At 34.1% G+C, this 23,458-nt stretch overlaps 1 protein-coding gene across 2 annotated transcripts in view; it reads left to right on the top strand.

Moving 5' to 3' along the window:
- Positions 1-5,440, top strand: part of LOC129002465 (hemicentin-2-like) — a 331,439-nt gene extending 325,999 nt beyond the window's left edge. Inside the window, exons 5-7 of one of the 2 annotated variants that reach the window (XM_054430296.1) lie at positions 237-536; positions 1,601-1,641; positions 2,963-3,074. In XM_054430296.1, coding sequence (XP_054286271.1) covers positions 237-536; positions 1,601-1,620 — 320 coding nt within the window. In that variant the 3' untranslated portion in view covers positions 1,621-1,641; positions 2,963-3,074. Of the gene's footprint in view, positions 1-236; positions 537-1,600; positions 1,642-2,962 lie in introns of both variants that reach the window. The other variant, XM_054430295.1, reaches the window with a different exon arrangement.
- Positions 5,441-23,458: the final 18,018 nt, after the last annotated feature.

The raw sequence follows: 23,458 nt of genomic DNA, 5'->3' as shown, positions 1-23,458 counted from the left end.
AGACCAAGACCACGACACCTATAGGCTAGTCCGAATTACAGCCGATTTTAAAAAGTGTTTCTGATATCTTTATTTTACATCTGGAAATCTTACGAAATCAAGATATAATTCTCAATGCCTGCTTCATATTTTAGTTTCTAACCAATCACGCAGTATACTAGCGATCGGTTAAACGGATGTAGATTTACATGTATAGGTAGCAGGTTTAATTATTACTAACTTCACTTCACTTTCAGTTCCTAAAATTGAGATTCTCGGCGAGAACGACATCTACGTCAAGGCTGGCAGCATCGTCCAGATCAAATGCGTCATAACACAGAGTCTTGAGGAGCCGGCCTACATCTTCTGGTACCACAACGGCAAGCGTGTGCTGGACTACGACCGCAAGCAGAAGGACATTCTGTCAGAACGGGTGTCTGCAGATACGACGGTCGGGTCCCTTATCATCTATGAGGCTCGTAGAGAGGACACCGGCAACTACACATGCAGTCCCTCCAACCTGGACTCCGCCAGCGTACAGCTTCATGTACTAAACGGTGGGTAAAGTAACGCTTTTGGAGGGAAAATTTTAAAGATAATGCATGTAGGTAATGGGGTGCTGTGTAATCGAGAATGTGGATTTACAATTGGAAATTGGGGGGAATGCTAATTTGTATATAATTTATTAGAATGTGTCTGACAATGGATTAATCTACAAAATAATGAAAGAATTTCTGATATCCAATATTATTAAGTAAAATGAATGCATCGTTATCACGTGTAAATAGGATAACGGTATAATATAGGAGAAGAAGTTTGTGTCCATACCATTTTTTTAACTTTGACATTTTTTGTGTTAAACAAACTCCATGTTTAAAGTCTTTAAAATAGCCTATTATTTTAACAAATAAATACGCTATCAATTGGAATAAAAAATTTTCTAGTTGTAAACGGTAGAAGCTTAAAGACCAATTATAATGGATCAAACATATAGCTCTAAATTATACGATTGTAGATAGATTTAGTAGAACAGTTTAATACCCTATCAATTTTAAAATTAAAACTTCCCCCATGTAAAGTTTGATCGGCTATGTCTATGAATTATATGTAATAAAATCCTCAACCCTCAAAATAATTGACTTATGTTATTATTTAATGAGCTAGCAACTGCATTGTCTGTTAATAAATTAAACTATATATCTAGGATGTAAAATAAGTCCATAGAGGTTATAGTGTATTGAGTCAGTGTGATGAACATACGTAAATGCAGCTATAATGATTTTATTTTTTTTGTAAAACACTAGTATTTAGGGTTATCACCCGAGCAAGCTTCACTTTATATAGTGCGATTTTAACCTAATTCAAAATAGCGGTGAAATCAACTTAAGATAAAACGACCTGGATAACCTGGATTAATTTCAGAAAGATTTAATGCAACTATTACAAAATAATGTTTCAGCTTTTTTAATAAACAGAACCATTTATAACAAATGTTATTCTATACTTAAGTCTACTTTTCGTAACAGTGTAAATGCTCCAAAATTAACTGAAATGTTCAAATGAAAAAATGCAAGCCCGTGTACGTCCCCCGTTGCTCGTAACTCAGTTTTATTTATTGCAGGTGAATGTGCGTTGCCGTAGGCTCCACATCACCGGCTCAATGTAAGCTTTAACTTCATATTTTTATAAATTGTAAAACAGTGTCATAATTTACTAACAAAAACGTCTTAATTTTGCAGATATGGCGTTATTTAACATACAAACGAATAACAAATCTATATGCTGTAACCTGTTATCGAGAGTGTCCATAAAATATTATTAATACAATTTCAGACATTAACCATAGACTACCATTAATTTCTTGTTTAGGCTGTATCAACCACATTCAATAGTTTTGTTTTACTTATAATTGTAGCAAAGTCTGTTTACCTGGATATATATTGTGAAACCAACACCAGCTGGCCAACACCTAAAAAAAATAGGAAACAATAAATTATGAGTAAAAGTGGACTTTGAATGTAGCTGAACACAATAAACACTGGTAGAACATTGTCCATTGAAGAGTGACATTATGAACGTGAGTGTGAAATTGTACTAATTGGAGACACACTGTATGGAAACCCCCACGACTTTCCTATTACCGGACTATATGAATTACAACGTCTTTTATTTATTATATTTGATAATTCATATAATAATATAATTTCATGCTATATTTGGGTAAAGTAACCATGCTCTATGCAATAGTATAACAACGTTCATGTTAAATCTTTTCTCTTTTTGTTTGGCTAGTAGAAGAATAATTAATGACAACAAAACAAGTATGACAAACTGGAATCAATATTTGTCCACATATATAAATTTATAAATTCTCTCTATTGGCCACTTTTACGATTATTAATAGTTTCGCATACTCTTGTAACTTCAAACTATTAAGTATATTTTTTAGATTGAATTCCAGGAACTGATCTGCATTTTAAGCTGTTTATTTATGTGAAAACGGAATTTCAATGCATAGATTTATTTTCTAAATTTCTTTATTTTACACATTGTGTACTTATTACCCGAAATTATTTGTAAATAATGCCAATGTTATCATACATGTAGGATAACCACTTAAAATGTATTTTACCTGCTTTACCTATGAAATAATCACTTAATTTTAATTGTACTCAAAACGTCAAATCCAAAAATTAACATTAGCGTGTTCCGTCGGAGGATCAATTTTGACATTTTTATCTTAATTCTTGAACTTATAACAGTTTTAAGACAGGAATAGAATGTCGTGTTCATAGTCCACGACCCATAGTTGAAAGTACAATTTTAATATTTGTCCTTTCGATATACATTTATTCATTGTCCAACCCAAAATTTCCATACAAACATTCTTCCAACTATATACATTTAGAACAAACTAACATTCTCTTACACAAAATGAATGGACCCACAACAGTTTATGTACTGATTCCTCATTTGCCCGCAGACGAGCATCCCGCAGCCATGCAGCGAGGGAAGAACTCTGCCTCTCCTCTACCCGGGGTCTACTGGTACCCTCTGTCTGCTGGCCTCGGCCTATGCAGCCACCTACAGCGGCGCAGCCTCTTCCTGGCCGTGGCCTCTATGATGGCCGTTGGCCACGTCCTCGTCCGTCTGACATGAGTACCTCGGCCACTCTCCCTCACCCGCCATCGCGCCTTGCAATGTAACACAGCAGCAGTCGACTGAGCACACCCTCACAGAATTTGCGTGTAAAAACTTTTTTACGATTTTGCAATGTTACGTTGTAAGGCTGATTGTACATAGCGTCAGTGTGAATCATTGCTCATCCCCCTACTAGCTCGCCAGTGTCAGCTGGGCGTGAGTGACAGTAGTGAAAAAATGAGGGTTCTATGACAAAATATGATTTATTTTTTTGTATTAGGATTTCCTATTTTATATCCTCCCTGGATTCGTTAGATCATAGTTAGAGTAATTTTATTAAATGTAGTTACGGGACACCTATGTTTTCACTACTGCCCTCCATGTTTATAATATTCATTGTACGTACCAAACTTTTATGTCGAGGAGCAAATGGAGGGGAATTTTTATGAAATAACTAATTAATCAAATTGTAAATTTTTTTTGAGGTTGGCATTCGCCAATTACTTTAAGTTGTGAGATTTCGCTTATTCATGTAGGTTGTTATATACATAACACTGTAAATATATTGTTAAGAGTTTATAATAAATTATAAATTTTCCAGAAAAATTTCAATTGTGATGATAATAATAGATTATTCGATAGAACTTATTTTCTACTTAAGGTTAGGTTGTAGCATTAAACAATGCTGTGTGGTACAGTTTTTTTTTATCCAATATTGAATACAGCAGCTACCCCAAGATTTTCATATTTAATATAGTTTACCAGACCTTATCAATATACTAAGTATAGTTTTATCACACAAAACATTTTAAGTACAATGAACACAATACAAAATTATATTTATAAGACTTAACGTTGAAAAAATTCTGGTATAAGTTCGATGCAATCAAAAGTGTCATTTATAAATTAACGTATTAAATACTTACAAAAAAGTGTAAATAAGGTTAATATAAATAAAGTTCCTTTGTTAGAGTTGTTCTATGTTTTACATCTCTTATTTTTCATTTGTTGTTTTGTGGATTTTATTTTGGAAATATTTAAACCCTTGGCTATATTACAACAATGATAGTGTTTAGTCAGTTTGGAAAAAATGTTTTTTTTTGTCTTGGTTGCAAAATTGAAATTCACGTTGAATATACGTTCTAAAAAAATAATAAGTAAATGGAACAATTGAAACAACCTAAAGAAAACTAAATAAACGAGTTATGATTTGCATAAAAAGTATTAAGAAACATTCAAGGTGGCTTAAATTTATAAAACTGTACCACACTTTGTACAGACGTTCTGTTAAAGGCAAATTTATATAACGTATAAAATACGATGTTTATATTACCTATAAGTAATTGAAATATTATAGTGTTTGTCACAATGTGATGTAAATTAGCTTCGAAAGTGAAGGATATTTCGCAGGCAGTGAGTGATAAGGCCTGAGGACGTATAAACTATAGTATTTTCCAATATGAATATAAATGTCCATCCTGTACATAAACGATATGATTTAAGTAAATATTGAATAGTTATTGTTATTTACTACGATATTTTAAACAATTGTTTTATTCAGTTTATCTATATTTGTTGTTTAACTGAATCATACTATCACCTGTTATATTTGTGGTGTACAACATCTGCAATTGTTTCGACAGTCTTAATGTTCCCCTCGACCTTTTATCTTATTAGATCTGCAATGTAATAAAATCTTTTAACCAATAACAGTAGAAGCCCTAAAGAAGATGAAATTTCAGTAAGGGTTTGTGATTGAACTATCGTATAAAATCACTAACTATTATTCAATAATTATTATCAAGGTATTCTTGAAGTACCTCACGTATTTAATTACAAATACAGTATATCAAATTACAATTTATAAACGAATCAGGCATCAAAAAGATCTAAACCAGCCCAGCAATCATACATTTTTAAATTTTGAAAGGTCCAAAATGTAACAACCGTTTAGTAACATTTTTAGATTATTTGGGGCTTAGTAATTACTTATTATTTATATTCGTTGGTATGTATATACTCGTATTAAAGATCAGTCAATTTCTGACAGTGCTTGATATCCTACGTTATAATATTATGGTTAGTGTAGTTTGCCAAAATAACAAACTACTTATCTCATGCCACGAATCAGTTTTTTGTTTTACCTCATATTTGTTGCCACTATTTCTGGACTAAATCGAAATTTGTACATTTAATGAAAATGGCTTAATGTTTCCTAACTAAACGATTTATGTAATAAATGTATAAGTTGATGTTCTATATTTTTGAAGATGTTGACATTTTTGATTATTGTTTACAATTAAGTTTGACTTATAAATAAAGAGATTTTACTATCAATTCTTCTCACTCTATAACCTTTGTGTGGATTCTGTTGAATTATAAATGTCTTTATACTGATGTAACAAATCTGCTATTTCGCTAAGTATTTTTCTCCTGATGAATATTATATTTTTACTATAGGTTGTATTAATATTAAAACATGCGGGTAATTTCTTAGCACGTAAAACGTTTAAGAAAAGAATATAAAAGAGATTCGATGAAGTATAAATTGTTGTGTTAATAGGTCTTGTCATCTAAAGAAGGTATTAGCGGGTTATTTGTTAATATTTTTTACTAATTGGAAGATAACAGGTTTTGATTTTGCTACTCAACCACAAAACCGTTACACATTCATAAACAATAAATGCACATTCTAAAAGTATCACATATTTCACTATGTTACGAGGTTGTTTGATGCTAAACCAGAGTAATCATAGACTGTGTAAAAGTACATTAACGTAAAAATGGTTTGCCAGTAATAAAGAAATACAAATTTTTAGCCCAACTTACGATTTAAATATACTCTAAACCATCTTATAAACGTGTTATTTTTTAGTGAAAGATTTCCTAACATATATTTTCCAAAATTATTCTACGTGGGTTTTTAATATTTACCCATTTTTAAGTTCATTTCAATGTTGATTTGGGCATAAACGTTTTAATTGGTAAGGAAAACCACGGGCTGAATAAATAGCTGAATTTAAAGAGAACAATAAGAACGGTACTTTTCAGTCTAATTCGGCAATTTGCCAACGCTTTGTCGCCGAGTAAGGCTGAAGCCTGGTGTATAACGATTTCTGGCTGGGGCTACCTCGCATGCGCTTCCCAGCAGCCCCCCTCCCCCCCCTAAACAACGCGATTTATCAAGTTCTTTCTACACATAAAAGGTGTTTATCTGGGACAGACATCCTCAAACTCGTGTATAATGAAACCTTTATGATGGCATCAGATTGCATACAAACTGTGATGCCACAGTACCCACGCCATTTTGCTTTGTTTGATGGTTTTATATTAGTTAAAGTTGTGCACCACTCTAATGTACATTCTACATTTTAATTAACTTTTTCCGTTATCAATAAGTCACGTTAAAGTGGCTTAATTTCGTCCACAACAATAAAAAACTTTATAATTGTGCAATACTAATTGATTTAGACATTGTGAGTGAATAAATAACATCCAAATACGGTAACAAATAGTTTAATAAATTAACGTGTAAAATATTGTTACAAGTCAGGAGCCTCGCGCAACAATAGCCAGGCGCCGTCTCAAAAGGGTTGTTTGTTTACACGGGTTTCTCCTAGTGCACCACTGATAGACAATAGACCCATGTCAACGGACTACCTCAATAGGGGGTTTGACATCACTAGAAGCTTCCACGGCGATCTGTAAACACCTTTGTCTAGCCTACGAGTAGTCTCTAGAATGTTCTACGGAAAGCTTATATAAGGGACCGTCTTCCGGCACACGGCAGTTGAGTTGAGTAGAGCCTTCCGAGAATCGTCGCAGCAAGCGCCCGACGGTGTTAGTGACCAGTGCTAGTGCTAGTGGCAGTGACAGTGTAGTGACGGTGTAGAGACAGTGTAGTGACACTAGTGACAGTGTAGTGACAGTGTTGTAACAGAAGTGATAAATCCTGTAGAGGCTAGCTGTAAGTAGAAACATTGCAAATTAGAATAGGCTTTAGCTAGGTTTAGATAGGGTTAGTTAGGTGTTAGGTAATTGTAAATATTTGTTAATATAGAATAATTAGTGTAAATAAATAGTTATTATAAAATCGCCAAGTTTTATTTGTAAAGAACCTGCTAAGCCCGCAACAATTGGTGTCAGAAAGCGGCATTATTTTGGCGATTTTAATTGTAAAATCTTGAGTTTAATTGTAGTTGTACTAGATATTAGTAAGATTCGAGGTCTTTGTTACATATTAGTAATTTGTGTCGTAAATTTGTTTACAAAGAAAAAAAATCATTTATTGTAAAATTATTTTTATCTTTTTGGCATAAAAATGGCTTTCAAAGGTGTGAAACTTGACGAGTTAAAAGTAGCTGATCTTAGGAGAGAATTAGAAGAACGAGATCTTGATACTAGTGGAACTAAATCAGCCCTTCAGGCACGTCTTAAACAAGCTTTAATTGATGCAGGTGGAGACCCAGATAACTTTTTATTTGAAACATCTGATATCAATAAAATGCTAAAAAACCTAGAGTCAAAGATGTCAGAAAATAGTAAAACATTAGAGTCAAAAATGTCAGAAACTAGTAAAGCGTTAGAAAACCTAGAAGCTAACATTGAGACAAAAATGTCGAATGTAGAATCAAAAATGCTGAACAAATTAGATGAGTATTCTAGCAAAGTTGATAGTTTAGAAAGTAGAATGAATGAAATCGATGAGAAAGTTAACTGTATAGAAAAGAATCTAGAAGATAGGTTAGTTGATAAGCTTAGGCAGGAGATAGCTGCATCGGGGAGCTTCACACCTGCGTCATCGGCTAGCACTGGCGAACTTCAGCAGGGTAACACCCTTGAAACGATCTCCAAGCCAGCGCCCACCATTGCTGCCGTTGCCCCTCAGAACGTCGTTCCTCACTTCGATGGCAAGATTCCCTGGGAGGACTACATGCTTCTATTCGAGACAGCGGCTATGGTCCATGGGTGGACCGAGGAGACAAAAGCTTCGACACTGTGTCTTGCACTACGGGGCGATGCATTAGCTGTTCTGCATGCTATGCCAATGGCGGAGCGGAAGAACTTCGCAGAATTAGTAAGGAGATTGGACATGCGCTTTGGACATCGACACATGGACCAGCTCTACCGATCACAGCTACGGAACCGGATCCAGAAGCCCAGTGAGTCACTCCAGGAGTTTGAAGCCGACATTGCTCGCCTGGTGAGAAACGCATACCCATCGGTCACGGATGATGTCTACGAGAGCTTGGCAGTGGATAATTTCCTAGACGGACTACGTGAACCCGAGACTCAACAGGCAGTGAAGCTCGCCAGACCAAAGACACGGAGTGACGCACTGGCACAGGCGCTGGAGTTCGAGGCTGTACGGCAGTCGGTGAGAGGTCAGGCTCGAGTCCGTGTGGCAGACGCAGAACCTACAACTCCACTGGACATCGAGGACCTGGTAGAGAGAGTTCTGGAGGCACTAAAAAATCGTCACCGGCAGGCACGCTGTTGGAACTGCGGAGAGATGGGGCGTCCCCGGACTAAGCCTCATTCAATCCCTCCAGGATCGAAGCAGGAGTATGACTTCGAGTCAAATCATCGCACTGGGCCGGGCCATAAGAAGGCGGATGTACTCTTCAGAAGACAATGTGGAGACAGTGGCAATCATTGTGCGCGCAAGGAAGACTACAGTGCATCGGTTCGTCGTGTGATCGTCATTAACGACGAAAAGGACGAGAAGAAGCTTTCAGAGGACCGGAAGGGGGACCCAGACCTAAGGCACATTATGCAGTGGAAGATGGACAATAAAGGAAGATCATCGTGGCAGGATGTGGCTCCCTTGTCAAAGAACGGGAAGATGATGGACGAGAAAGTCCGTCGCAACATATCTGGAGCAAGTGACAGGATGAGGGAGAGGTACGACGTGAAGGCCGAGAAAGGAGGATTCAGACCTGGAGACCTCGTGTGGCTACACAATCCCCGAAGGCGTCGTGGATATTCGCCGAATCTCCAGAACTCGTGGGAAGGACCTTATGAAGTTATTTCCCGTCTAAATGACGTCATCTACCGGATTAAGAGGCAACCAGACGGCAAACCCATTTTAATCCATTTCAACAGGCTTGCACCCTACAACGGAGATCACGGCAAACAAGAGGAACAACAAGTTCGGAACCTCTCAACCGAGCCAAGAGACATCGTGCCTGAAAGACGTGGAAATGAAGGACCGAGGCTGTTATACAAGGACCTCTTCACATTGCCAGTGGAATATGCCTTGGCACACTGCGTAGCAGAAGACCTGAGAGCGTCGCGAGGTATAGCCACAGTCTTCAGGAAAAAGTTTGGAGGGACCGAAGATCTTGAGCGGCAGAGCCCCACCATTGGCACGACTCTTCACCTGAAGCGCAACGGCCAGCATTTGTTCTACCTCGTTACGAAGGAAACGTCAAGTAAGAAGCCCTCCTACGAATCGTTGAAGAAAAGCCTGCAAGACCTGCGAGACAAGCTTCTTCGGATTGGAATCAAAAAGCTTGCTATTCCCAGGCTGGGATGTGGTTTTGACGGACTGGAATGGAGGATTGTGAGAAATATGGTGCAGGAACTTTTTAAGGACACTGGAATCGAAATTGTGGTCTGCGTATACAACCCATGGGGAACCTCCGGTGGACCAGAAGATCGCAAGCTTCAGGGGAAATCTGTTCTGGGACAGAACAGCCTTAAGGAGGGGGTAGTGTTACAAGTCAGGAGCCTCGCGCAACAATAGCCAGGCGCCGTCTCAAAAGGGTTGTTTGTTTACACGGGTTTCTCCTAGTGCACCACTGATAGACAATAGACCCATGTCAACGGACTACCTCAATAGGGGGTTTGACATCACTAGAAGCTTCCACGGCGATCTGTAAACACCTTTGTCTAGCCTACGAGTAGTCTCTAGAATGTTCTACGGAAAGCTTATATAAGGGACCGTCTTCCGGCACACGGCAGTTGAGTTGAGTAGAGCCTTCCGAGAATCGTCGCAGCAAGCGCCCGACGGTGTTAGTGACCAGTGCTAGTGCTAGTGGCAGTGACAGTGTAGTGACGGTGTAGAGACAGTGTAGTGACACTAGTGACAGTGTAGTGACAGTGTTGTAACAGAAGTGATAAATCCTGTAGAGGCTAGCTGTAAGTAGAAACATTGTAAATTAGAATAGGCTTTAGCTAGGTTTAGATAGGGTTAGTTAGGTGTTAGGTAATTGTAAATATTTGTTAATATAGAATAATTAGTGTAAATAAATAGTTATTATAAAATCGCCAAGTTTTATTTGTAAAGAACCTGCTAAGCCCGCAACAATATCTATATGAATATTTTTTTCAAATATGTTTTTATTGTTTTGTTTTTATACTATGTATAATCAAACTGACCACATAGCTGTATGTAAGTGGTAATTAATTATATGTATGTAAAATATTTGTTTAAATAAAAATGAAAAGCGAATAATTTGGGCATCGTGTATCATCTGGTGGTAAGAAATGGTTCTAAAGAGTTTTAGTAGGTAAATTAATAAGGATTTACCCGTACATCTAAACATATTTGTAACCCCAATTTAAATATCCAAATGAAATGTATTACCAAATTTTAGTATATTTTATATTTTGAACTATAGATGATCATTTCCTCATCTAAATATTTGACAAGTAAAAAGTATTACCATTTTCATCATATTAAACCTATTACAAATTTAACCATCCCATAAAATGCTAGACATTTTTTATTGGAAAAAGCTCAAACACATTGTTACTGTATCGTACATTGTCATATTAATTTAAGTAACAGTAAAAACAAAATACATTTTTTGTTCTCGTAGAGGATTGTAAATTAAATCCAATTAAATGATAAAGAATAAGGAAACTTCAAATCAAAGTTTAAAAACGTTCAGTAATGGCAAGAAAAAACATAAAACATTAAGTATTGAAAGAAACCATTGTTTTTTAGAGAAAAATGATGAAAATGATGAAAAGTGATGTTCCGGGACGGGATTTTGCAGAACGACCAATCAATGAAATACTTTTTATAGATATTGGAACTAGTCACAGATATGTAAAATCGTTCTTTTAATTTTTTTACATTTTTTTTATCCTGAACATTTATGTGACAAAAGTTATATACAAATGTTAGCCTTAAATTTTTATTTACAGCCATATAGTAATTTAAAAAATACCGTATGAAATAATATATAAAAACCGTCCATTTACAACATTTGCTTCTTATTCTTCTTGAAATTCTGATTTTTTTTTTGTTTTTTTTACCATCAATTCATGTTTTTACAAGCATACAAAAATGTATTGTGCCTGTAAATATACCTTTAGATAAATTGCACCTGCGATTGATACAGTTTGCTAACTAAAACAAGGAAGGTAACGTAATAAATGTTGAAATAATTTAATAGCGATATAAAAAATCTTGATACATGTTTTTTCCAATTCAATGTTATGCAATATAAAGCCAGCAAACAAACCACATCCATACACAAAATTGTAATTTGGTTTAACGTGTCGGTGTAAACTTGAAAGTTTTAATGCAACTTGGTATCGTAAGTAATATACCATATTTTAAATATGACTTTGATATGTTTTAGTAGCAAGCAAAAAGGTTCAATCGTTGTTTTTACAACTTCCATCCTAAAACTGAATGATTTTTTTTTATATCTTTACATTCTATTGTAACAAATGGACTGTCTGACATGACAGTAATAATTCTCTTATAAGTTATTTATAAATATGACAACACATCTCCTCTCGAGTGTCGTAGGAAACGCGATACACACTAAAACCCACCCATTGAGTTATTTGGTTGTAATCAACGAGTTCAAGAAATTGTAGGAAAGAAGAATACTGCTGGAAAAAACTGTCTGAAATAAAACCGGTTCCTAATATAACTTACTCCTATATTCATCAGGCCATTCCCTAAAATTACACCAAGATAATGATTCTGCAAAAAGGCATAAATCGTGATAATTGATGATATTTCATTAGCATGGTGAGGTACATAAAATAAAAACAACTAGTTAGATAGATTATGTTTTGTATATATTAATAGTAATAAATAGAAGAGCTTTGAAAACCTCCATGCCTGTTCATGAATATTTAATACAAAGCTTTACTATACCTACAAGTTAGGTAATTGCTTAACATCACATTTGCGTATATTCAATAAGTTTGATTTATTCTATACCTGCTTAAAATGTAAATGTATGTTATAAGACGCACTATTATGTATATTGTTTTTGCCATTGTTAAAGCTTCTTCAATATTTTATTTGTTCTAATTTGAAGTTTTGTAGTTAAACATGCTTTGTTAAAGGTTATATTGGAACAGTTGATTTTTTAAATTAGACATTATACTTACGGCTGTTAACTATTTTTTTCGTTGTTTAAATTTATTTATGATGCAAGAATCAGAGTAGAAAAAAGTTAGAACCAATCAAAGACAATGTACAAAGTAAATGGAGGAAAAAAGCTCTTGGATGGGATAACCTTATTTTGCCTTTCCTAATGAACCGAATCTTTGTGTGCCTTTGGATTTTTTCGGACAGAGCCAAATGTAATCACAACTGATAGCTGCGTTCTACATTTATAAATAGATTTTTGTTGGAAGCTGCAATAATTTGTTTCACCATACTGTTAAGATGATTAATTTATATAAAACTGTTTAGATTGAAAATAAGTAATGTTTTGTGTTTAAACCATATTTAAAAAAATATATATGCTAAGTTTCTTTCTTACGTTCTTGTTTCCAGCAATTTACAACCACTGATCTAATTTAACGATCATATTCCTTTTACCATTACAGAGACAATTTAAAGTTTTGGACAGTTTTTTCAACATTGTGGTTCATTTATAACTTAAAAACTGACCTACCTGTTAAAACTGTACTGTGTGTGTGGTTAAAACTGTTTTTACTTTTAAAAACTTCGTAAAACTTTCCATCCATTATAATGTTTCAATAAATCAATAAAGCATTTTATCAATTCACCCTGAACATACAAACAGAAACAAACTCTTCTTTTCAACCTATAAACATGGTCTTATATTTTGATGTTAATAAAGTACGTTATAAAAAGTGCTGGCTTAGATATAGCAATTTAAAAAAAGAAAAACAAGCATTATAGTACGAAGATAGCCACGATCACCCGAGAAGATGTCTTAATAACAACGCCTCACTTCCTAAAGTAATTATTTATGCAATATCGCAATCGCTGTTTCATTAGTCAGAACCAGATGACTGTTGTTCCAGCATCCGTTATTGAAATACGGTACTGATTTTGGAATATAGCGTAGTTTGACAGCGTTTACACCATAAATATGATAATTATTTTAAGTAAGCTTTTGGTAAATGAAATATTTTATCGAAATAGTTACCATCCGCTTAGTCAATACCCAAAATTTATATTTGCTATTTTCAAGTCAACATGTGATTACAAGTAAAAATTTATGATTGTTTTTTTAATTTGCTTATACTTTAGAAAATCAATACTCACATCGCTCAAATAAATATAGTAGAAGCATTTTTTTTTACATTTAGGCACAATACGATAAGGTGCTGGGTAAAATAATATACTAAGAAAAATAAGATGTTATGCCCACCTCGGGGCGATCATACATAAGGAAAGCTGTTTGTAATTCAAGATAGATTAAATTGTATTGATGATACAAAACTTCATTATAAAATTAACTTGTGTAGTGTAGGCTTGACGAAAACAATGAAACTCGTAAAGAAACTAACGGTAGTTTAATATTTACAGCCGTGATTCCCAACATTTTTATACCGTCACTTTTCTTATTTTCCTATGTAAATAACGTTACTTATATAATTTTTAAATAATTTTTCTTGTAGTTTTTCAGCTTTGTAATCAAAAATCATATCAGTGAGTATAGGTCAAGGTATATGTCAAGGGCAAACACCATGGCAGTTAAACAATGTGACCTTCAACCCGTCCTAATTGTACATCAGAAGGAAACTGGTTTTCAGGTCTGAGGTGAGCGTTCGCCTCACTCGGCAGGAAGGCTTGCTACACTTGCCACGGGTCAGAACGGAATTTGGGAGGAAAGCCTTTTCTTACTTTGGATCCCAAGCCTAAAATGCCCTTCCAAGTGATCTTAAATCAGTAAACTTCTCTAGGTTTTAAAGGGGATTGATAGATGTATTTTATGCCACTGTGCTTTGAATGACGCTAGCTTAATAAAGACGTTTTCATTTATTCATTCATTCAAAAACGGAATAACGTTAGCACGTAAACTACTAATTGTATACTGAAATGTGATTGGTTGTTTAACATCGGCAGTAGAATTGTAATTTAGATTGTTATAGAACTATAGCTTGTTTTTTTGGTTTAATGTGCTGTAAAGAACGGGGTATATCATTTTGTGAATCATAAAATAATACTAGACTAAGAACATAAAAATTAATATGTACACATTTTACTACCAAGGAATTAGTGATCAGAACACTGGGATAAGAAATCTAGTGCCTCCAATGTAAGTTTCTATAAGTAAATATATGCATGCGTTACAAATTTTCAGACAGTCCATGAAATTGCAAATCACGACAAAAAAAGAGTTTGTTTCAAGTGTCATTAGATATCGATATGTAAGGATAATATTGCCAAAACAACCATTAAATATTAAATATGAATTTTTATATGGGAAACTATATAAACCAATGATTAAAGCAAAGATCAGTTGAAGAAGTTTCGGCTTTTTCTGTTATTCCTATTGTAAAACGTTTTGGATATTCCTACCTGGTTAATGTTTTACTGTTAAGAGTACAAAATATAAAAAACCACAGTATAAATCTACAACAAAAAACATTAAAATTGCACTACTATCTTTAGCCCTTGTAATATTAAAACTACAAATTTATAGCCCTCCGTAACAATTATAATCCTCACTACGACATAAGGTACCTACACATAAAAACTATAATAGTAATTGGAAAAACAACGTACACAAATAGTTTTATATAGGAGGCATTTTAAATATCACAATTTATACCTTGAAATGAATATATATAAGATAGATTTATTTTACAGGTTCCATATCTTTTTTTCAAAATTGGCCCTCTTTTTGTTAGAAGATGTATCGTATTAACGATAGCATTACCATTTTTCAACAGTGTAGATCATTGCTTTATTTAGTTTCTAAACTGATTGAGTAGCCTCAAGATACTGTGATACCGTCATCAGAGAAAACTTCAAAGTAAACATGAACAAGGATCTTTGCAAAGAAGTTGCGATAACTTAGTTTTCCTTTTTCTTAATGAACCGAGTCTTCGTTTGCCTTTGGTCTTCTTTGACAACTTACTCAATTGTGACTTTTAAGCTGATAAAGGTTTAAAGAGAATTGGTAGTAAGTAAATAAAAAATCAATGTGTTGTAGATACTTATATTACATTAAAATGCCAAATTAATAATTCAATTAGTGGAAAATGAAATATAAATACTTTAGATATTTGAATAACAATTAATGTCCATAAGTAGGATTTTAAGTTATCTCCTTAACAAAATATTCGCACTGGTAGCCTACTTAAAATTTAATTTTACACCTAAACATGGCTTTGTCAAAAGGTGTATCGTAGAGCTATAGTAGTAAAAATAATTAGCTATTTTAAGTGAATGATGTGTTAACGAAAATAATATTTTTGCTGGGACAACTACAGTATATTGATTTGATAGTTAGAGGTACAAAATAAAATGGATTATGAACTTTCGGGTCGCAGTATGATATTACGAAAAACCATCTATCGTCTTGCTGAAGCGGTGAATTAAGCCAGGCCGAAGCCCATGAACGAACTGCACCCTAGGATAAGTGACACCACTAGTAGGGGTTTGAAAGAGATGGATGAAAAATTCATTGGGGATCTCCGAAGATGGGCTAAGTGAACATAGAAGCTAATTTCCATCTCACCCAGCTCCTCACCAGACACGCTTGTTTCGGGGTCGCCGGAAGACTGCCCCCCGGAAAACTACCCCCCCCCCGCAACAGGTTCCTACGTTATAATGACCTTAACGTCATCCTATTAAAAGAATAAATAGAAATAACTAAATAAATACAGTAAATAAAAATATCTATAAACATGTAAACATTTTTTAAATACATGTGATTAAAATAGTAAATAAATTATTAGTTCCAAAGCCAAAGTGTTTAAAATGTTTACCCTGTCAATGTTATGAAGTTTCAAACCAAAAAATATGGTTGAAACATATGTGGTTAACTCATGGTTTAAACTACTTATAGCCAAGCATCCATTATTTGCCATCAGACTATTAAAAATAAGATCAGCTTTGTCGTGAGTTGTTGGGATATTATACTTAAAAGGAAACAGTTTGGTAATGTTGAAAAAAAAACGTAAACGTCACCACTCACGAATATTTACATGAAATATGACGAATAAAATACGGTACTTTCCTGTTAAAGAGAACTTTCATTATTATCGATGACCTTTTTCGATATATCGATATTTTTATTTTCCGATCCATTACAAATTGACAACTGATCTTGTTTAGGCTAAAATAGATTATTATATGGATTAAGAAATGAAACTGTTCTAAGCTTACCTAACATAACCAACCAAACTTGTTGTACTATTTAAAAATTCCTTTTGATAACAGAAAAGGCAAGTTAAACACGGAATTTTTAAATACTGCAAGTTTGGTTAGTTATGTTATGTTTTTTTGTTTTTTTAGAACAATTTAATTTTATTATTGTTTGTTGATACTGAACAATATTTATCGTAGTTGTCAGCTGATATGTTTCAATTTGTTAATATCGATATATCGAGAAAAAAAATCATCGATAATAATGAATGTTCCCTTTAACAGGAAAGTACCTAAAATACGGCCTACTCGGACTGACTGGAGTTTTTTCCAAGTATTTTTCTTACAAAGAACGTAGTATTATAATAACAACTGAAATTTAGATTACAATAAAAGAATTCAAACGCAGATAGTGTAATATTACGAGTTTAGAAGGAGTTGAACGTAGATGGCACTTGTCAGCGAGTTTAATATTAAACATTGTTTCATTACATTCTGCATAGCGCAATCATTGGACAAGTTTGTATTGGAAACTTTATGAATACAGTTTCTGTTTGAAGTGAAAATTGAAGTTTTGTGATATTGTGGTTCTGATTTTTTATTTTAGTTTGATAACTATAAGTGGCCCATTACATGTCATTTCTTTGCATAATCGCTTTACGCAACCAGTGGTTGTTGTATACCTCCAAATCGTTTTCCGAATGATAATGGGTAATTTTTAAATGTTTCCCAACTACATCTCCTCTCTTAGACGTTGGCAATTCAATTTATAGTAATTTCGAAACAGTTAAGACGAATACATACAAGTAATTATTTCCGACTTATATTTTGTATTGAAATTTGAGAAATTGTTTCTTATTGTATTAGATTATCTTTAACTCACGGAAATAAAAAAAAATATTGCGTTGTTAGTTTCATCAAGTTTTTTTTTTATAATGGCTATTGTCTGAATTGTCATATTTCATGTTAGTTTGTATTCATGCATACAAGGAAAACAACACTTGTAAACAAAAATTATGGATCTGATAACATTGTTTTAACGGATGCAACTCGTGTACAAATGATTGTAAAAATAAGGGTGATGAGAATTCAAAATTCTTCATGGTGATAAGTGAATGTTAAGAGTAAAATACTTGAGGTGGTTAAATTGTTTTCGACAAACTTTGTACGCAGACATTAATATTCATGACTAACTTTACCCAAGCAAACTAGTTACGGCAAGTCAATGACGCATTTCCTGTTCATATGCGGAATCATTTCAATACGCCATTTTACCCACAAGGATGAAAACATATCTATCTCATGTATATTAATTGTTTTACAAATAATGGTTAAAACATACCTCGTCAGACAATCCTTAACATGTAGGTAGTGAAGTTGCTACATATGTTTCGGCGGCTATTTAAGCATCTCCGCCATCGTCAGGCAAACAAAAGGATCCACTTGATGTGTCGTCAGAATAAATAAAATACACATTTTACACAAAACATAAAAAACTATAGTGATAGGCCTATCAACTACACGCACTGCCGTGGACATGGCAGGAAGCAGACTGAATGTTATGTTGTGATGTGACTTGACTCTGGGCTGTCGTCTGCGTTATCAACAGCTGATACTGGTCTATTGTAGTGACGGAGGAGAGTATTGAAAATATAATGAGATTCATAGTTGAGTTTTTCATTCAAAATTTGTGTGCTGTCCTTGGTTTTTATTTCTTTGTATATTTCAAATTCTTCCAGAGTATTTAGTAGATTTCCTTTCCCGCAGTAATGAAGGATATCAAGACCGTCATTTATATCTAGCATATCATGTTTATTGTCGATGATGTGTTGGGCGAATTTAGATTTTTGCAATTTTAGTTTAGGGGCCGGTCGGTGTTCTTTATACCTGGTTTTAAAAGGCCTCCCACTTTGTCCTACATATGTGCTCGGGCAATCGGCGCATTTTATGCGATATACACCTGTCTTGTCATACTTATCACCTTGTGGGTGTTTACCTTTAGATATATTTCGTAGCCGATTGGAAGTTTTAAAAGCCAGTTTGACACCACGTTTACTCAGATCTTTTTTCAGGTAGTTATTTATTTGGTGGTTATATTCGACACAGCAATATGTTATTCTATTATTATCAATATTGGTTGGTTGGTGACATGTATTGTTCTTTTTCTTTATAATTATTTTGTCCACCATATCTGATTTGTATCCATTGGCCACAATATACAAAGAAATAAAAACCAAGGACAGCACACAAATTTTGAATGAAAAACTCAACTATGAATCTCATTATATTTTCAATACTCTCCTCCGTCACTACAATAGACCAGTATCAGCTGTTGATAACGCAGACGACAGCCCAGAGTCAAGTCACATCACAACATAACATTCAGTCTGCTTCCTGCCATGTCCACGGCAGTGCGTGTAGTTGATAGGCCTATCACTATAGTTTTTTATGTTTTGTGTAAAATGTGTATTTTATTAATTTATTCTGACGACACATCAAGTGGATCCTTTTGTTTGCCTGACGATGGCGGAGATGCTTAAATAGCCGCCGAAACATATGTAGCAACTTCACTACCTACATGTTAAGGATTGTCTGACGAGGTATGTTTTAACCATTATTTGTCATATTTCGCAATCCTGGGGCTATAAAAATGAATTTTAATTGTTTTAATTTTGCAAGTAATAAAATAAAAACATTAATTTATAAAAAAACTAAATAAAAGTTACATGAACTACTCTTTTTTAGTGCGAATAATAGCATTTGATTTGGAATTTAAAATCTATTGGAGACTGACAGAATTAAAATATTCTGTTTAGATTTTCATGACTTATAAAAAAAAAACATTGGCCGATTTTTCTTATTTTTCCTTTTATAAAGTCAAACGTTAAGTCTTACATGAAACAAACTTCCTTATGCTTAAGAAAGTGTTAAACTACACATATATGGATAAGAAAATAAAGACAAGCATAAGATATTGAAATTTAGAAACTAATAAAAAGGTTGAGAGTCAATATGTACTAGAAGGACATCCTACTATTATTATAAATGAGAAAGTTTGGATGTATGGATGTATGGATGTATGGATGTATGTTTGTGACAAGTGAACGCGAAAAATACTGGTCGGATTGGGCTGAAATTTGGCATGATGATAGCTCACATTCCCGATTAACATATAGGCATATTCTTATTTCAAAAATCCTTTCGGGCTCCGCCCCAGTGGCTCTGGAGTTTCCCATGTCAACCTTATGAGAAATGGAATTATTAAATCTTAACAGCTGTTTCAACTAAACAAGTTGGTTCTGTTCTATGATGTTCAATATCATTAAAGTTACAAGGATTACCAACAGGGTGCAGCACTATTATTTCTTTTACATTTATGACAACAGCTTATTTGCAACCAAAAGGTGAGTGAGCGTAGCGAACGAACTTCAACCTGGAGGCGAGTTAGCGTAGCGAACGAGCTAACCTGAAGGCAAGTGAGCGCAGCGAACGAGCTCCAACCTAAAGGTGAGTGAGCGTAGCGAACGAGCTCCAACCTAAAGGTGAGTGAGCGTAGCGAACAAACTTCAACCAGGACGTGATTGAGCCATGCGAACGAGATAATCTTGAAAATTGAGAAGTTAAACGGGGCAAAGCCCGCGGGTTACAGCTAGTATCACATATATAGTGCAGCAAATGATTATAAGCAAACCTACCATAATAGCAGACTTAAAAAGCTTTAGTAAGTTTCACAATATGAACTACCAAAATTATGGGATTAAATTAGCTTTAATCAGCTGACAATATGAGCAAAGAAAACCACATGATGTTTTGTTGATAAACATCTAAAATTTGGTTCCGAATTATCAGCTACCATGTACATGTATGATGAAATTTAACGCTTTACGGACAACCAAACTGCTTAAATCCATATTAAGTACATTATTTGCTCATTTTAATAGTCTCACGTACAAAAGTATCTGATACATGTAAAACATTCATTGGTATAACTGCTGTTGTTACAACCAAAATCAGACGACCGTGAAAACACGAGAAAGACATATTTTATGGAAAGGAATCTTCGGTGTAGAAGGAATTGTGACATCGATTTGCCACGTGCTGTGAGGTGTTTTGTGGGTGAAGCATCAAAAGTAAACTACTACATGTTACAACCCACTATTTTAGTAAACTCAATGTTAACATTAAAAAAGTACACAACGATTATTCATATTAGTTTTATCAGTACAGTTACGTGTTTAATTTCATCACGCTGTTGCATAAAAAAAATTATGTAAAAATATGAATTTTTATTTTAAATGAAATGCAAAATCATTTATTTGCACAGGTAAAGTTAGGGCCACATGGCTCTTTCTTACAATCATCATGTACTTAAATATGATAAAAATATTTCAACAAAACAATTTTTTACAGTAAAACAAAACAGATATCATAGATAAGCCCCGCGCGCACTGCGCCGTCACGGCTGGCCTTTTCCAAAAGTCGTTCCCATGTAATGTAATGGAGGTGCGCGCACTAGGACGCCACCGCCGCCACCGACGTCTGTCAGAAAGTTCGGAGGAGCGAATCTCAGGACAATTCCGCGGCTTCCGTGACGTCCGTGCTGTCCCAGTGCGCGCACCCCACGGCACGGACGTCACAGACGCGACTCTCCTCTAGGTAACGAAGTATACATTGGAACTTTTCCTGGGTCATTCTAAAGAACTGGAAAATTTTCTCATCGCCCTCTACAAGATCGGGGAATAATGTGTGAAATTCACCAAAACCTAGTAGTTTTCTATTTATATTATGTATCCACAATCTCGCTTTCCTCTTCCTCTTCCTCTCCTCTTCCTCTTCTCCTAAAATTAATCCAACTACTACCACGTCTTCGTCGATATCCATAGCCCCCACACTCTTACTGCTCACAGCAAAACAACTCAACTGCAAAATACATCAGTCCAAAATGCTGTGACGGCCGTGCCGTCGCAGTGCGCGCACCCCCCCTGAAAAAGGCGGTGACGGCGGTGACGGCCATTTTACCACGGCCGTGACGGCGCAGAGTGCGCGTACCTATACAGAGACTTTTAATAAAACTATGTTAATATGCTAAGGATAAATAGTGTTAAAATATTAGGGGCTTATATAATTTTGCCTATACTTTTGTGAAATGTGTTGAAAATTAAAACTGTTAGTTATCCAACACATTTATTTGCAAAGTAAATACTCAATAAATATGCTAAAAAATTTAAATTGAAATGGAACTTTAGTATATTGAAGGTAATAGTACCTTTATACCTTTGGTACCTTTATTAGAGTTATGCATCCACGAACAACCGTTAGAGCAACTTTATTATTTTTGAATCTTTGAATGCGTAAAAAAACTGTTTCTTATTACATAAACAAAAATGAAATAATAAATTAAACGTTACATAAATATGTAAATGCTGTAAAAATCAATAAATGAAAGTTATTCTACTTGACATTTAAGTGTTGATGTATGTTTTAAGGTAAAAACGCGTTATTAACATTGAATTATAATAGTCTAATGCTTTAAATTGTGGTATACAACGTATACAATATGAATAATTAATATTGTAATAAAAATACAAAGGAATAATGGCAGGTTTTATGACAATCATAGTACTGTATTTCTATTGCAATAATATGCCTCTTCACCACATATTGTTCTATAAAGTAACCAAAACAATATCAAAAGTTAAACTTCTTCAATACAAGCTCACAGATTCCACGCGACTTTGATGAATCCTGTTTCACATGAATATTTATCAAAAGTCTTTATTGCCTCGTCAAAGCGCTTTTGCTACATTTGCAATTTAGAGAAGCTATCAGCCAATTATGTGATCTCTTTTTACATATTTATGATATACAACGCCTTAATAAAATACATCTATAAGTAGAAATTTAGAACGTCCATAAACCAAAACAGACACATATGCTAGCACAAACTTTAACGTTTTAGCCTGGACATAAACCAATTAAAATATGTTAAAGCTTGTTATATTATGTTCGTAATGCTCAATTCAGAATACGTTTGAATTAAAACGTTTTTTTCTGCGTACATTTTGTACATTATATTTTACACAGTACATTATATTTTAAAAAGTAGTGTTTACATAATAAAAACTATCTAAAAAAAGCTTTTAGCAAAAATTCTGTTCTATTTTTTTAACGTAGAAATAACGTAATTTAAAGTAAAATTCTGTCATTTCAACGTAGTTATTTCCAAACATACAGATAGTTATTTAATATAAGAAACATCTGTGAACTATGCATTTATAATTTTTCTCATAAAAGCTGTAAAGAAATATACGTGGCATTTTCACCCGCTTTTAGTAAATAAATGGAAAAGGTGAAATATTAGCGAACGCTATATTTTTTAAACGAAGTGAAAGGTAATGGTCTGTAACGTAGATTTGCAGATCCAATGTCAAACATAAAATATTACCAATACTGGTCTGGAGTAGTGTGGTTGAATCCAACCATACATCGCCTTACATGTCGTTTGTTTAGACCTTCAATCTTCTTTCAATTAAATAGCTTTTATTGAACTAGCCAGTAAACGCACAATAACGTTGAATATAGTTTGTAAATAATATATCAACAATTGTAAGCTTAAAAACATATTTCTCTAATTGGCTACATTTAAATTCATAATAAAAAAAAATTGATTAAAACACTCATGTGTTGTCAAATTAAGCTTATTCTTTTACCTTATATGTGTTTATTTAACATTATAAGTATTAATTTGTTTTTGCAACAAATTATCTCATAAAGTGAGAATTATAC

This window comes from Macrosteles quadrilineatus, unplaced genomic scaffold, assembly GCF_028750875.1.
Source record: "Macrosteles quadrilineatus isolate MER2022 unplaced genomic scaffold, UCM_ALF_1.0 Scaffold_9__3_contigs__length_116548681, whole genome shotgun sequence".
NCBI lineage: Eukaryota > Metazoa > Arthropoda > Insecta > Hemiptera > Cicadellidae > Macrosteles > Macrosteles quadrilineatus.
This window is presented reverse-complemented; position numbering and strand designations above follow the sequence as displayed.